At 39.6% G+C, this 16,088-nt stretch overlaps 1 protein-coding gene across 11 annotated transcripts in view; it reads right to left on the bottom strand.

Annotated features, from left to right (window-relative positions):
- CMSS1 (cms1 ribosomal small subunit homolog) overlaps positions 1-16,088 on the bottom strand; it is a 333,529-nt gene that overhangs the window by 183,715 nt on the left and 133,726 nt on the right. For 5 of the 11 annotated variants that reach the window (XM_032490115.1, XM_032490123.1, XM_032490131.1 and 2 more), the window contains exon 2: positions 5,337-5,399. The exons of the other annotated variants lie outside the window; for them this stretch is intronic. In XM_032490115.1, coding sequence (XP_032346006.1) covers positions 5,337-5,399 — 63 coding nt within the window. The remainder of the gene's footprint in view (positions 1-5,336; positions 5,400-16,088) is intronic. 11 annotated transcript variants of the gene reach the window in all.

Below are 16,088 nucleotides of genomic sequence, written 5' to 3'. Positions count from 1 at the left end.
TACCTGGATTCTACAGACATCTCACATTCAACATGTAGAAAAGAGGATTCCTTCCAAATCAATTTTTTTTTTCTTGCAAGATGATCTCAGGTGCTGATTCCATCAACTCACACTCTCTTAGACACCAAAACCTGACAATTTTTACTATTAAATATCTCGTGAATACACCCTGTCCTCTTCAGTTACATAGCTAGGACCATTTCCAAGCCCTATATCTTCACATGGATGATTACAGCAGCTTCCTAAGTCATCTTCCTGCCTCTAGTTTTTCCTATCTTTAATTGCATCCTTATAGTCATTTATCTACAGCTGATCTTTGAATAATGTGGGTGTTAGGGGCACTAACTCCCCCCATAGTTGAAAATTTGCATATAACTTACAGTCAGCCCTCCGTATCTGCAGTTCCTCTGTATCCACAGTTCTGCAACTTCAAATTCAACCAACTGCAGATCAAGTAATACTGTAATATTTACTATTGGGAAAAATTCATGAGTAACTGGACTCATGCAGTTTAAACCCGTTGTTCAAGGGTCACCTGTATAATTTGTTCATGGCATTTTGTTCCTTAAAATCTTTCAATGGCTGGCTACAACATGAAGGACCCATATCAGCTTCTGATTTAACCTCTATTGCTCTCCCTTACACACTCTATCTCTCCCACTACCCGGACTGATGGTCCATATACAGAATGTCTTGCCATTTTCTGAATGAACTGTATCCATTGCTCCTTCTCAAACTCCTGTTACACTGTACACGCAATGTCTAGAATTCCCTTCCTTGCTTGCCTACTTGTGAAATCCTACAAGGAAACCAGGGACACATTAAGTTTCAGTTAGACAAGGAAGTAGAGAAAGTATTCTGCCATTAAGAAGTTTGGGAATGAAAGAGAATACAATAGAAAGGGTGGGGAAGTAAGAACATGTTGGTATGAGTGACCAGAGAACCACATTCACTTTCTTTATGGCATTTATCTCAGTTTATTACACTGGAGAGGAGTTCAGTCTCACACACCTCATACACTGCTAAGGCTTAAAGGGCAGTGGAGGTAGGGTGAACATTTCCTACTCAAAGATAGACTGTAGGTTCTGGAGCCAGATTGCCAAGGTCTGAAACTGGGCTCTACTACTTATCAGATGACTGTGGGCAAGTCACTTATTATTCTTGTGGTCCTATTAAATGTGCTTAGCTGCTAAATGGTCACCTACTTCAGAAGGTGGTGAAAATGAATGAGTTAATACATACACAGTATGAGGCTGAACAGTATGAAATTACCATTTTTATAGATCAAAATGCTCAAATATCAGCAAGTTCACATGATTCAACCAAATATTTAAAACAGTGCCTAATGAGTAGCACACATCCAAAAAGTGTTATTATTTTTTCTTCTCATAGATACTTCTAAACCATTTGTTGAGGTTTATATTGCCCAATGGTCTTTTCTCATTGATATCCTCCTACTAATCTTCCTGGTTCCTTTAAAACAAGACTAGGGCACTTGGCTACAATCTTTAACACATCCCTTGTTGTATCACCATCCTGGATGACTTCAGTACCCACACAGACAATCTATCCAATTCCTCACCTTCTTCACCTCCAGGGTCACACACAACAAGGTCCGACTCTGGAATTAAGCGTCAAGTGGGTCTGCTTCCCATGCCAAATCCAAAGACAACCCCCGTCTCCGATCCTTCCAATCCCCTCCTGCCTTTGCTTTCACTACCTCTCTTTTTCAGTCCCAGGAGAACTATAGTTTCTTGACCTCTCTCCTGGCCTCACTACTCTATTCAGCTGAGATAGCATGGCTCATCACCCAAGCCTTTCTCTCACCAATATCATCAACTACTTTGGACCTCCTGCTTCACTTGTCTAACAAAAACATCAATACAGGATTAATTCAAAAATATACTTTCTACATTTCATGCTCTAGCTGTTGAGCACAAATGGAGAAAATCAGCTTTCAGATCTCTGTTCAGTCTCTCACTTAGCTTGCTTTCATTTTACTCTGCAATGTTTCAGAACTGTTGATATGCTCAAGACTCCAACCAAAGTCACATCCCTCTCAGCAGATGACATCATCTTCTACTTCAATGAGACAATTACACATACATTATCTGAACATCATCCCCTTCCCCTTCCCCTTCCTAGATATCTCTGGACCTATACTTATACTATTTCTTCCTGTTCAGAAGATAAGGTATTCCTCCTCTGGTTCAAGGCTCTGCCCCTCCACACATGGCCCCAAATCTTCTTTCATCTCTCCTAGGATCTTGTTCTATCAATTATCCCCTTTATTTCCTAAATCTTCAACCTCTCACTGACTATTCAGTTTTTTTTCCCTAAGCCCAGAGCCTATTTAAATCTTTCATCATATTAAAGTTAATTTTTTCCCCCTTCTTGAACCTGGGTTGCCCCCTAGTGAACCATCCCCTTCTTTTTCTTCTAGTGATTTGAAAGAGAAGTCTGTGCTCACTCAATTCTCTCAACCCTTCCCATTTACCTTGCAACAAACCACAATCTGACTTCTGCCCTGGCCATTGCACTGAAAACTTCTCTCATGAGCCCACCAGTGAACTCAATAATGCCTTCCCAATGGACATGTATCAAATCTCTGTTTTCTCTGTTTTTCCTTTTTCAGTCTCCCTCATGGATTCCTCTTCTTTTATTTGGCCTTGAATGTTTGTATTCGTCAAGGCTTCTCCATTGGTACTTTACTCTGCTCACTCTACATACTCCACTTGTGCAAATGCATTTGCTCTTAATTTTAAATATCATTGATAATGGGTGACTTCTAAATCTGTATTTCCAGTCCAGACTCTCTCCAAATGCCTCCCACATTTATTTACTTGGATAGCCCTCAGGGGCTTAAACCCAATTTATTGTTCATTCAGTTTTTCAAAAAATACTTACTGATGACCCACACTTCACACTAGTATTCATACTAATAGTAAACAAGATAGCAAGATAGGTCCTTTATCATAAGCCATGCTTCTCACTACTACTTCCAATTAACTTTTAGGCCATAATAATACCAAACTTTCTGTAGCCTGCCATTTTCTGATGAAAGAAGACTAAACGCTGCGGGCCTTTGAACATGTTAATCTTCCACTAGTGGAATTCCTATCCCATGGTCTTTTAAATTTTTAAGGCTTTAAGAGGAGTCTTGCCCTCCAAGAAGCCTTCTCTAAATTTGCAACCTGGGCTAACTGTCCTTGATCACTGTATGGGCTAGGATGTGCTAAAACTATGTATTTGTGCATATCTTCACCATTGGATCTCTAGGGCAGGAATTATCTCTCTCCAATAAACAAGACTGCTTGGCACGTAGGTAATAAGCGTTTGTGATTACTCAGCTAAGTATAATCTTTCCCCTTTTCAAACACCCAAAATACCGTGGTGCTTTTCTAACTCTCCCCAGTACGACTTGTAAATCTCATTCCCCTCTCCTTGTTAATGCCAGTTTAACCTTCTTGAGCATGCTATGCCTCTTTCATTCTCTACACTCCTCAAAATTATGTATATGATGGGCACTCAAGCAACTGTGGTTGAAATGAGCTGAAATGAACAGAGAAAACACTCCCATATTACATCGTCTATCTCTGGAATCTTTTAGTGGCATTGTATAATCCAGGAATAAGATATCTCAGGTGTCTTTCTGTCACAACCAAGGTCCAAGAGTGTTATCAAAGATGTTCTAACCGCTCTTCAAGCTCTGGATAAGTCCCAAGAGACCACACTGATCACATATATGGAATCTTCCATCCATGTATACAGACTCACTGTATCTCTTCAATTCCAAAAGAAGGAGCAAAGATGGAACTCTTAGTGGAATAAAACATTCATTTGACCACTGGATCACTATGTACCATATGTCCCCCTGCAATGCATTAAATTCAGGCTCTAATGGCTTAAGTTCATTTCTAAAAAATGAACACTTATATTCATTTCTCACAAGAAGCTTCACTCTATAAGTAAAATGCTTGAGCTCTCTGTCAAAGGAATGATGTAAGCACAAGAAATTATTACTAAAATTCTCCTCTAGATAGCCTCATGAGGTAAGTATTAATGTCAGAGGGAATATTATTTTACAGGTGGAAGAGTCCGCTGACCTGCTCAGAGTCAAAGGTAGTGATAAGAGCCAAGAACATACTCCAAGAGTCCTGTGCTTATAGTCATTTCCAGACCTAATCCAAGCATTTCAAAAAGTGTTTCATAGGGTGTGAAGAGAGTCTAAGAACTTTATCCTTCTTTTTTGGACTGTTCTTGCCCCATCTCTTTTTCCCTTTTACCAATTTTTCTTTCTCAAAAGGGAACCAAAAGAGAATGCAATGGTCACCTAGCAGACATCCAACCTCCCAGCTGTGTAACATCCGAGGTAGTATAGAGGGTTTGTCAGGTGTACTCCATCTAACTTCTATCCAGGGCTCCCAATCAAGGCAGCTCAGAGCTCTGCCAGCTTGAGTTAATTCAGTTTGAGTAAATCGCTCTGTCGTCCAGTATGGTATGCTCCACTGATTCATTCTCTTCAGTTTCATTTTATACAGGAGGCCCGTATGAAACAGAGATCCCACTCTTCAAATAGTTTTTCAAAACTGATACAACACATTTATTAGGACGATTCTAAGTCTCCAAACTATTTTGATGGGCTCTGCACAACAGCAAGCATTTATGGAGAAGTAGAAATCTGCTAGACTGAATTGTATCTAGTTCCATGTTCTAAAACTTTACATAGCCAAAAAAGTCACTGTTAGCTGGAAGGATGCAGGCCTTAGGTTGAGAAGGAGAAGGAAAGAGAGAATAAGAAAGTGAAGAAGATAAAGAAGATGAGGGGAACAATACTTTTCTTGGTAATACACAACAAAAACAACAAAAAACCAGTAACTTGTTTCCTGTATTTGAGGAGAGAAATCTGTGAAAGTGCTACAGCTGATCAATGACATGTTCAGATTCTGGGAAAAGGGATAACACATCACTTATAAGTTATTAAGGACTGAATGTATAGTGTGCACTGGAGATACGAAGGTGCATAGAAATGTAAACTATCGTAATTCACTGAGATAATAGTTTTAATTGCCATTAGGCATATGTGTATGCAATTGAAACAGAGAGGAAGGAACTTGAAAAGTCATTAGGCCTTCATTTTATTTGCCTTTTAAGAAAAAAATGTATTTTAATTGAAGTATAGTCAGTTTACTAAGTGTCAATTTCTGGCGTACAGCATAATGTTTCAGTCATACATATACATACATATATTTGTTTTCACATTCTTTTTCATTATAGGTTACTGCAACATATTGAATATAGTTCCCTGTGCTATACAGAAGAAACTTGTTGCTTACCTATGTTTGCCTTTTTAACCTCAGTCCAGGTAGGCAGCACAGTGTAAGATGAAGATACGTAACCTAGAGACAACAAATTTGGTTTCACTGGGATAAATACCACATCCCTCATTCCCACTGGCTGGCACATAATCGTAACATCCACTGGTGTGCTGGTAAATGGTTAACAACTGGCTTTCAGGGAAAAAAATCCTAATTTGTTGCATTTGCCAATTTCCATGGTTCATATATTCCCATGATGGCTGATTTCAAGCTACCCACATGACATCACAGAATACGGAGCTAGGAAGAGAACAAGCATAAATAACAAGAGCACAATGTAGTAAATTAGGAAGTGATGAGCTTTGAGCACTTATTATCCCTGTTTTCAAGAACTGTCTACTTACTTGCAATTAAAATAATTTAATTTTTAATAACGACTGTTTAACAAACAACTCACATAGTTCTTAAGAATTTAGTAGTCATGAGCCAGTATGGACCAGCTGCAACGTATCACTGGACTCACACCCTAGGAATGCCAAGGGCAAGGGTAGGGGTCCAGATCCATGTTTATTAAAAAGCTGTGCCTCGTTTCACTCGCTGTTGTCCTCTCTCCTTCCTACCTCAGACCAGGATCAGAAACAACTATTCCAGGTTTATTATGCCCCTCACTTTGCCGTCTTCTCTGCCTCCAATGACCCTCAGTAACTTAAACCACCCTCCAGCAGAAAGAGTGATCTCACATCTCAGTGCTGAAAGTCTAACAGACTGCGTTTGCTGATCACTATTAACTTTATACACATTCAGTAAATGGGGCTACTATTATTACTGTTAATTCAAGCCCTTCTCTCTATATTTACAGTTTGGTTTAAGATGCCACCACATTTAAATGGCATGTTCAAGCTTTATAGTATTCTTGGTATCTGCAGATTTTCAGGCTAGATAGGATGGGAGGTGCAGGAAGGAGGGGCCACTGGTCGGGGAGCCTACTTCACTCCTAGAGATCTGTGCAGGGCTGACCATCTCAACTCCCAGCCCTTTCGAGCTCCTAACCTCAGGCTATGCAGCCTGCTTAGGTGCCCTTCCAATCTACTTTTGAGATAAGAAACAATTTCTCTAAGGGCTTACTTACCTGTAAATTGTGAAGACTTTATTTAGCTGTTGTAAGAGATATTGTGAAAAGGTGTTCCCTATAATATCCACTTCTCTGTTAAAACATAAACGTATCCAGAAAAGTATGTGAGAGAAACTCTGAGTTACAAATTTATTATTTATCTCAATTCTAAAGATCTGGAAAATCAGTCATGACTTTCAGAGAACATGGTGCTATATCCACAGAACACATGTATTCCTACCTTTCCTCCTTGATAAAAAATTATAAAGCTCCCCCAAACATGAAGAACACAAGAAAAAAGGTCATGAACTGCTGAGCCTCAAAAGAAAAGTATCTGACTGATGTATTTGTTGTACAATTTAAGCTTATATCCTTTATCTCATGGTGGAGACTAAATGATATATTTGGATAGTAGGATTTAAATTTCTTCAGAAAACACTTTCTCCTGGACCAATGTAATCTTTCAAAGCATTTACAGAAAATACATTTACTCACAAATGAATTTTATAAATTTATAATTTACTACAATTTATCTATAGATATGACAGATTTTTCTAAATATATTAAGTGCTCCAATAAATACAATGGAAAGAGTCATGCCTCTTTTCTGTTTGAAGAACAGTTTTCACACTCAAAGTCTTTTAAAGCCTGAGAAGCTATCGTGTTTGCGCATGATGGGACTGGTGTCCGAGGGATCTAACGTTAACTTAGGGAAGTGTTTTCCAACTGCTGCTGGAAACTCAGTAGATGAAAAGTATATGAAGACATGATTCCCTCGGGAAGCCTGGCAGCGCCCAGGCCAGTCGGTGCCCTCAGGGATTCCTTGCTTCAGTTGCCCTCCAAAAGCTTCCGCTGTTTACCCTAATGTCCTAAATAAACAATACCATTTTCTCTGTGAGCCATATTGGGAAATACAGGCAGAGAAGCACTAGCTTAAGGAACATCAACTTCCTTTGGGTGTCTGACACAAACACAGATGACTGCAAGAACTTGATTCACTGAGCTGTGTCAGCACAACAGGGTGCAGAGCAGAGGTGGGAATAAAACTTGGGTTGTGGTTCAGGCTCCCTCACTATCTAGCCCTGAACTCTTGGCAGATCACGTTACCTGTCAGGACCTCGACTCCCTCAGCTGTAACATAAGGTGATTGGCCTAGATCCCTGTAATTGTGAGCACCATTGGCCTCATACTGGGCTGGGTGCTGTAGGGGAAACTTACAGGAAAGAGACACTGCCTCTAATCTCAAGGAAACTGTAATCCAGCTGGAGATAAGATCATTATTGAAGATAAAAAGTGAGTAAATATAAAATCTAATTGAACTGTAATGGGTTTGGAGGCCTGAAAATTATCATTGCTTATACCTCAACGGCACTTCCAACTGGGCATATAAATCTATAGAGTAAATCTGCATCACAGACTACTCTATGACCTCTGATTTTATTTAGTCATGCAACAGATTAATCATTGTGTTCAAATATTCAAACATGTGCTCTAAGATTATAAACTCACGTGCACTTAAAAGATCAGCTTCACCTTGGTTGTACCTAGGAGCTCTAGTCTGGCCTATTTAACATTTTAATTATGACACATTTTAATTAAGTTATTAACAAACTGATATTTATTCAGATACCACTGACCAAGGCAAGAGTAAGTGCTAAGAATCCTCCTCTGAAAAAAATGTAAACATCCCACTCACTCAACATTCTTTACTATTTTTCTTTTTCTAATCCTTTCAAGTAGTTCCTCCCACCTCACTTCTTTTTGTGCCCACAGAGACCCTCATTCCTTTATTCCTCCACCAGATCTTATGCTTCAGCCCTTTCCTACTCTTACTTCTTTTCCTATCCAACATGGGCTTGATGCATCATCACTTCAACCTCTCTCTTACCTATCTTCATCCCTTCTATCCCCAAGAAACACTTATCTTCACACACTCAACACGAGATCAATCAATCTTAGCAGAAAATCACACATGTTTGAAAACCGGGGCAACTGTACATTCATACTTACCAGCATTAACTGGACTGGCAACACAGCTAGGTAATTCTGTTTCCCTAGAATTAAGGGTATTTCAAACCTTCTCTGGTTTACTGTTACCTTAATTATCCTACCCTCTCTGGGCAGGCTATACCCTCTTTGAAAGTGGTGGGAGGGAGATCAGCTGAGGTTGCAGGCAGCCACAACTGCTAGTAAAACCCAGGCCAACTCCTGAAAGCCATCAGGAGAGTAGTCTCCTCCATACAGTAATGCCTGTGGGTAAGGTATGAAATGTGGAGTTATGAATACTTGCTTTATTTATGCTGGTCATGACCACACCAGTGAGTGTGTGGTTGTGACCATCAACAGCAGGCAGGAGCCATTTCTAAAGATGTTTTTAATTTTGCAGACTCAGTGCATTAGCTTTATAACTTAAATCTTTCCCCACATGTTCTTAGGGCCTGGAATCAAATCCTAGCTCTGCCACTTAGCTTTCTTAATAACCTCTGGTAAGTTACTTAAACTCTCTATATTTGGGGATAATACCTACCTCATAGAGTTAATGTGGGCATTAAATTTGTTGGTGTAACAAGGCCAAGCCCTTAGTGCTATATAAGTGTTTGTTATTATTATTACTATTGTCCTATGTATAAAAAGTCACCCAAATCCTCTAACAGTCATAAGAATGTTAAAACTATATTACCTCTTTTTCCCTCTTATTTCTCCAAATATACTGTTGATAGAGTAATGGTCTTGCTACTGAACGAGCCATATCTGTCTAATCCTAATGACTAACTACATTCTTTCTCGAACAACAAAACATAATCCGCAAAATATTTCCAAACCTGTATGACCTCATACAGAACCTATTATGCTTCTCATAGTTATTGTGTAACCAAGAGAACAATAAATATCCTTCCTGATCAGGACTACCCATGATTCTCTTCTCTCCTGTAATGCCGGACCCCATCTCCCCAGCCCACCACTTGTCAGCCCTGTTTTCCACTCCAGCGCAGCTGCATCTTTATCCCCACCTCCCCAGTTAGAGCCTCACCTGGACTGAACCACCCTCACTTCCCTGAACTCCCCATGCACTCTCTCACCTTCAGCCTTTCAAGCATGCTGGTCCCTCTACCTGGGACACCCTCCTCACCTCATTCACCCTGCTCCCTTGGGTAACTCACGGTACTCTTCTGGACTTCAGTTACCTTGTGTGTCTCCAGAAAACTTTCCTTGACAACCTCAATCTCCAATCACCAAGGCTGACTTTGGTGCCCCTCGTACAGCCCTTGTCAATCTATTTTTAATTAGACCAGAAGTTCCCTGAGGGCAGGGATCACAGCCTACTTTATCCTTACTGCTTCCCTAATTTCTAACTCAGTTTAACATATGCATAGTTTGTACTCTATAAATGGACAAATGAACTATAACATAGTAGTTTCACAGACCTAGGGATGTTTGACACCTAAAAAGGGGAAAGGGCAAGATCACTGTCATTGCCTTCAAACATCTACAAATATCACAGAAGGAGAAGAATGTTTATTCTATGTAGCTTCAGAAAGAGACACCAGGACCAACGGTGTAGGCTCTGGGGAGCCACATTTCAAAACAATACAATGAAGAACTTTCTAAAATGCAGAGCATGAAATATTCTGGTCAGTATTTAGCTGCATATAGCTGGGAAGGTTCATACAGGAGCAGGCAAAAATGAACAGGGTGATACCTAGTCTCCTTGCAAAGTTAAGATTCTGACTCATAAAATTCTACTTTGGGGACCTGGGCATGCATGTGTAGGATAAGAGTCACCCTAAATACATAAACGAGAAGATCAAAGGTTACATATTAATGTCACCTTAGACCTGCCACAACGTGGAGCACTGGGGCAAAGGAACAGAGAATTTTAAATAAAACAAAGTAATCCAACCCCAAACTCAGCATTCCAACACAGGGGACAAGACCAGCAAGGGGCAAAGCCAGGTCCCCTGGGGCATTCTCCACACTACTTCCCTCATCCTGGAGGAGGCAATTTAACTTTACAACTTTCAAGAAACTTCCCATTAGAAGTGGTTTCAACTTAGATTTATTGCATTTTCCAAGGTTACGTCATTTGAGCTGTACATACTCCAGAGGGACTCAAGGGGCTACACTATAAACTGTTACAATAAATATTAACGAATATTGTGCCCGATAAAACCTGCAATCTGCACACACGCACACACGCACCCACACAAAGAGACTTTTCACCTTATATGGTTACTTTAAAAAAATCGACTCTTCTTACGTTCCACTTTGTTGGTCTGCCAAACACGCAGAGTACATCTACTTTAAAAACACCAATTAAAAATATTAACAACACAAAAATATATAAATCGTGGTTCAGAGCCAAGGGCACATAAATTGACATGGATCCAGACAGTAAGTAAACATAAAATGAGTAACAGAAACTACTACATCATCAGAAAGGAAGCATGAACAATAGCCCTAAATGTAAGTGATCCTCCCCACCCCCATCCCAGTACTCCAACTCCCCCACCCCAGAGGGCAAGGTAATGATCAGGAGACAGATAAAATGACAGAGAGGGACCAACAGAGTAAGGGGCTCAAGAATGATTTGGGTAAGACTTGCAGGAGATGAGAGAAAAGGAGAGGCTATCTCATTTCACACTGTAACCTTGGGCAGCCTCATGGGTTTTTTTATTCCTCACCAGAAATGCTGCAACTCAAGTGTTCAAAACCTCAAATACCTAGGCTGCATAACTGTAATTGAGGAGCAGCTGTGGAGAAAGGGCCGGCTGGGAGTTAGTCTTTGGATTGACATTTCTATTATTATTATCATCATCCAATTTCTGCCACTGATCTTTTCTGGGCCTTAGTTTCCTCATCTTTAAAATGGGGGTCCTAAAACCTACCTCATTACCTTGTTGATAGGTATAACTAAAACCAGGTGTGCCAAAGTGATGAATCTAGCTAGTAAAACACACAGAATCCCTCAATGCTTCTGTTTGTTTGTTTGAAAAGAACTACTTCCCTCTCTGGAATACCACTATTTTTCCAAAGTTGAATTTAGCCCAGGTCATGGTGGAGCCCATCAGTATAACATCAAGAGGCATGATGCTGTACACACTGTAGACAATTAATGTATGAAGGAAGGAGGGAGGCAGGAAAAGAAGGTCAAAGAAAGAACTAGGCATAATTCCAACATTTCTTTCTGTGAGACTAACAGACATGCACCCTCAACACCATTCCCTTATACTTCCTGGGGGTGATCTGCATCTTATTTCAACCACAACGAATGAACCTGAGCTCTCAGCCAGAAAACCATGCTCATAATCTTACTGTTGGGTAATTCTGAAAGAAATTGTATTAGTACAATTTTTTCCTTTAATTGTTCTCTACACAATTATTCCATACCATCTGGGAGCTAATTTGGTAGCTCTCCAGAGATTCACTATTATTCTATCTTTGGAGTCTGTTAGAAATAAAGTGTCTTTATTACAACCAATTTTGTTTCTTCCATCTCTAAAACCTCTTTATGGGCTGTAGCATTTTGATCTATGGATTACTGAATTCAATTTATCAGTCTGCAAAAGAAATTTTACATGTGGAAAACCAAGGCTCAGGAAAGTCCAGAGAATTGATGCAACCTCTATAATGAATTAGAACCAGACAGAAATTAAGTAACCTAATTCTTCTTCATCTTTTTTATATTTATACAGAACCTAGAATATTTGAAGAAATTATACAATGATATTTTTTAAAATTATGATCATATCCTAACATGCTTTCTAATTTTATTAGATTTGTAACATATTTCAATAATTTATCTGATGGAAGAAAGGATCAGATGTTTACTTATTTATTTATTTATTTATTGGGAGGAGGATTAGGTATTTATTTAAATGGAGGTAGTGGGGATTGAATCCAGGACCTGGTACATGCTAAGCAGGCACCCTACCACTGAGCTATATTCTCCCCCTCAAATGTTTATGCTATTACTATAAGATCTCATTAATGCAGAGCTCATTATTCCCACTTATAGATTAAAAAAAATACTTGCTTATGTACATCTGATAACCTCCCACTGCCTTAAGCATGAAGTAACAACTCCTTAAGATGCTAGGTGAGTCCCACCCAGTATGGCTCTCTCCAGTTCATTCTGACGTCTTCCTCCGTCCTTCCTCTGCTTTCTCCACTGCATCACGAGCCTCTCCTTAGCCTCTAGCCCCTGGTCTGCTCCTCAGTTCCCTGAACAAGCTCTGCTGGTTCCTGCCTCTACGCTTCACGGTGCTCTCTCTGCCCCCAGCTATCTTCCCCTGCAAGTACACTGAAATTTTAATGAAGCTTCATTTCCAGCACTTTCTGAAACGCTGAGTCTACTAATTGTGGATGCCAGCATGATCATTTCCCTTAGGGACCCTTCCTACCCTCTGTGGCACATACAACGTGGCAGTTTTGGGTTCACAAATGTCTCCTTTCCCTGTTAATGTCTGTGAAAGGTAGGACAGAGTCCTACGTATGCATTTTTCTGCTGAGCCTCAGCAACACATGCATCTTCATGTTTGGTGTGACAGCCCTAGTTCTATTATTCATGACTCGGCCCAAGTGCAGGCAGTGACAACAGACTCTGGGTAGCTGATTATTACCCCTTTTGTAATTATTCCCCAAATTCAAATTAAACCTTTTTCATTCTACTTCAAAACAAACAAACAAACAAACAGACAAAAGCCAAACTCATAGAGTATAGGGGCAAATGAGATCAAAGGGGCAGATGACTTAGTTTTGTAAAAGGAAGAGGGAGAGTGACAGGCAGGCTGATTACTTTGCTTCACTTTCAGACCAAGGGCTAAATAGGTTTGCAGAGGTTCATAGATGGCCCCCAAGGAGGGAAATTCCAACTACATATGATATTGAAGAAGTGATTAAAAGCACTGTTTATTTTCCTTATAAGATTTCTGATGACGCTACAACACAGAAACATAATGAGGATCTTGCATACATATGTAAATACATAAATTTTGTGTTGGCATTTCAGAAAAAATGTCATCACTATTTGTGAAAAATCAGAACATTCTGGCTCCAAGTCTTGGTTGGACTGGCCTTCCTTCAACAAGATACTTTGTTAGTGCTTAGAATGTGTGGAAATCAGAACTTTTAAGAATAGGCTGCATTGGGGGGAGGGTATAGCTCAGTGGTAGACCTAGCATGCACAAGGTCCTGGGTTCAATCCTCAGTACCTCCATCAAAAAAAAAAAAAAAAGTAAATAAATAAACCTAATTACCTCCCCCTGCAAAAAAAAAAAAAAAAAGATCTTCAATTAAAAAAAAAAAGAATAGGCTGCTATGCATGTGCATGTGCTATGAGGTGCATGTGGTTCATTCACTACTTTTACTGCTTTCCATACTTTCTCACTGGTTTGATCTTTTGCTTGTATCAGCATCTTACTGCCAAATCAGAACACCCTGATGAATGTTTTCAAGTCACTCCTCTGCTTTATACAATATCCTTTGTTGTATACCACTGAAAAATAAACTCACAAATATAAATACAAATATTTTTATTCTTATAGAGGGGAGTATATTAAGGGGAGAGGGGTGTGTGGAAAAAGACACAAGATTTCTAGCCTGGATAGCTGGGGGAAAGACAGCATTATTAAATCTGGCTAGAAAGTTGGGCTAGAGCATGAAGACTCAGAGGAGATTCCTGGATCTGGAAATTAGGAAGACACTGGTGAGGACATAAGCTGGATGACAAGTAGGTGGGAAGTTAAGAGACTAACAGAATGTGATCAAACAATGTGAAGATGGGAGATAAACTGACAGCAGTGGAAAGCAGTGAAAGCGAATATATTAGAAAAATATTAGAAAGATATTAGAAAAAAGGACACATGGAAATGTTATGAAGTTATAGAAAGAGAATCAGTAGTGAGAAAAAATTATAGGTACACAAGGGAAGGGAGGTATCTGATGGGGCCAGGTTCCAAAGGTGATGCCTATGATCCAAAGCTCAGATGAGGGGACAGACTTGGAAACCAAGAGGAACATTCTTTTAAGACAGGAAGAGAACAAAATGTATAAAGAAGGTGAGAAGCTTTGGGGGCAGTGGGAACACATAGTGGTTATTTGTGAAGGGCAAGAGTAGTGAGAGTGAGTGGAAGGGACGCAGTGAGAAGAGTAGAAAAGGTTTGGATTCATGGTTTAGGAATCAGACAGATTCCAGCAACAAGGAATGAATGAAATTATTATTGATAGTGAAGGGCCATTGAAGCTGGAAGCTTAAAAACATAATAAGTCAGTCAGTTGGTCGGTCAATGAACATTTACTGAGCAACTCCAAAGGTCCAGGCTCTGTGCAGCCCTAGCCAAGGACTCCAGGGTCCAGTCAGGAAGTCAGGCAAATAAACAAACCATAAGACAATGTAGCAAGCTCTATGTTAGAAGTCTATGTAGGATACATGGAAGAAAGAAGATGCATTTAATCCAGGGGTGTAGTTTCCTGGAGGGGGAGTTGCAAATTATTAAAATTGTCCTAAATTGTGATAATGAAAAATGGGCCATTGGGAACTCTACCTCATCACCCTCCAGGATACACTAATGAAGTAGAATACCCCATGTGAAATCAAGTAATTCCACATCAAGAGATCTTGCCCATCAATGTTTGAGGATGTAATTTTCATGATCACCAATGAGTTAGTCAGGCAAGACTGATGGAGTTCCTTGGCAATATGATTGAAACAGAAACTTCCACACTTTCATAAGCAACACAATGTCTGGCTGTGGCAGTATAACTTGTTAGAGTCTTCAGGCATTGCTGGGAACTATTCTGGGGAACTGACTTTCTGATTCAACTCTGGCTACTAAATTCTGGTTAATAATTACTTGTATTCTATTATCCGCCCGGGCCAAGCACAAAACAAATATTTCCTTAAGTGCCTTTGCTAAAAAAAAAAAAAAAATCAATTATCTGGGTTTTGTTTCCATCTTAAAAATGCTGTAGGTGTCTTATCTTTCCATAAGAAACAAATATTCCCAAGGACTCACTATTTATACTCCTTGTCATTTACAATACTGAAAATCAAAGTCTGCACTCAGCTTTGCTAATGGCTCTATTCTGTCCTCTGTGGGAGTATACCATGTCTTTACTGGAGAGAGGACTTGAGGTCTGACCTAAGGTTTCTTAATAGGAAAAAAGGCCCTCCCTCTATCACTAGAACTGTACAGTCACAGAATTGGAAGGGACCTCAAAACTACTTGTGTAATTGCTTATGTGATGAAAGACAAATTACCCAGCACTTTTTGTTTTGAGTGAGAGAAGACACTCTTATTTATCATTAATATAATGCAATATTTGTGAATAGTAAAATAGATAGTGGAATAGCAGGATTTTTCTACTCAGTGATTTTGCCTTTGCTGTACTGTACTAATTACAGTTAACATTTACCAAGGGCTTATTATGTGCCACGCATTGTGCTAAGCACTTTACAAGGATTATCTCATTTTGTGCTTACAATAATCCCAAGAGGTTGGTGCCGTTATTGTTCTTATTTTACAATGAGAAAATTAAGGTTTAGAGAAGCTGAGAGTCAAGCAGAGCCAGAGTTCCTGCTCTGATTTTGCCCTCAACTGATATGCGACCATCACCAGCTTACCTAACCTCACATGTCTGTGAGTAAACAGGGAATAATC

This window comes from Camelus ferus, chromosome 1 (assembly GCF_009834535.1).
Source record: "Camelus ferus isolate YT-003-E chromosome 1, BCGSAC_Cfer_1.0, whole genome shotgun sequence".
Classification (NCBI taxonomy): domain Eukaryota; kingdom Metazoa; phylum Chordata; class Mammalia; order Artiodactyla; family Camelidae; genus Camelus; species Camelus ferus.
The sequence above is the reverse complement of the archived record's forward strand: the minus strand, read 5'-3'. Positions and strand labels throughout refer to the sequence as shown.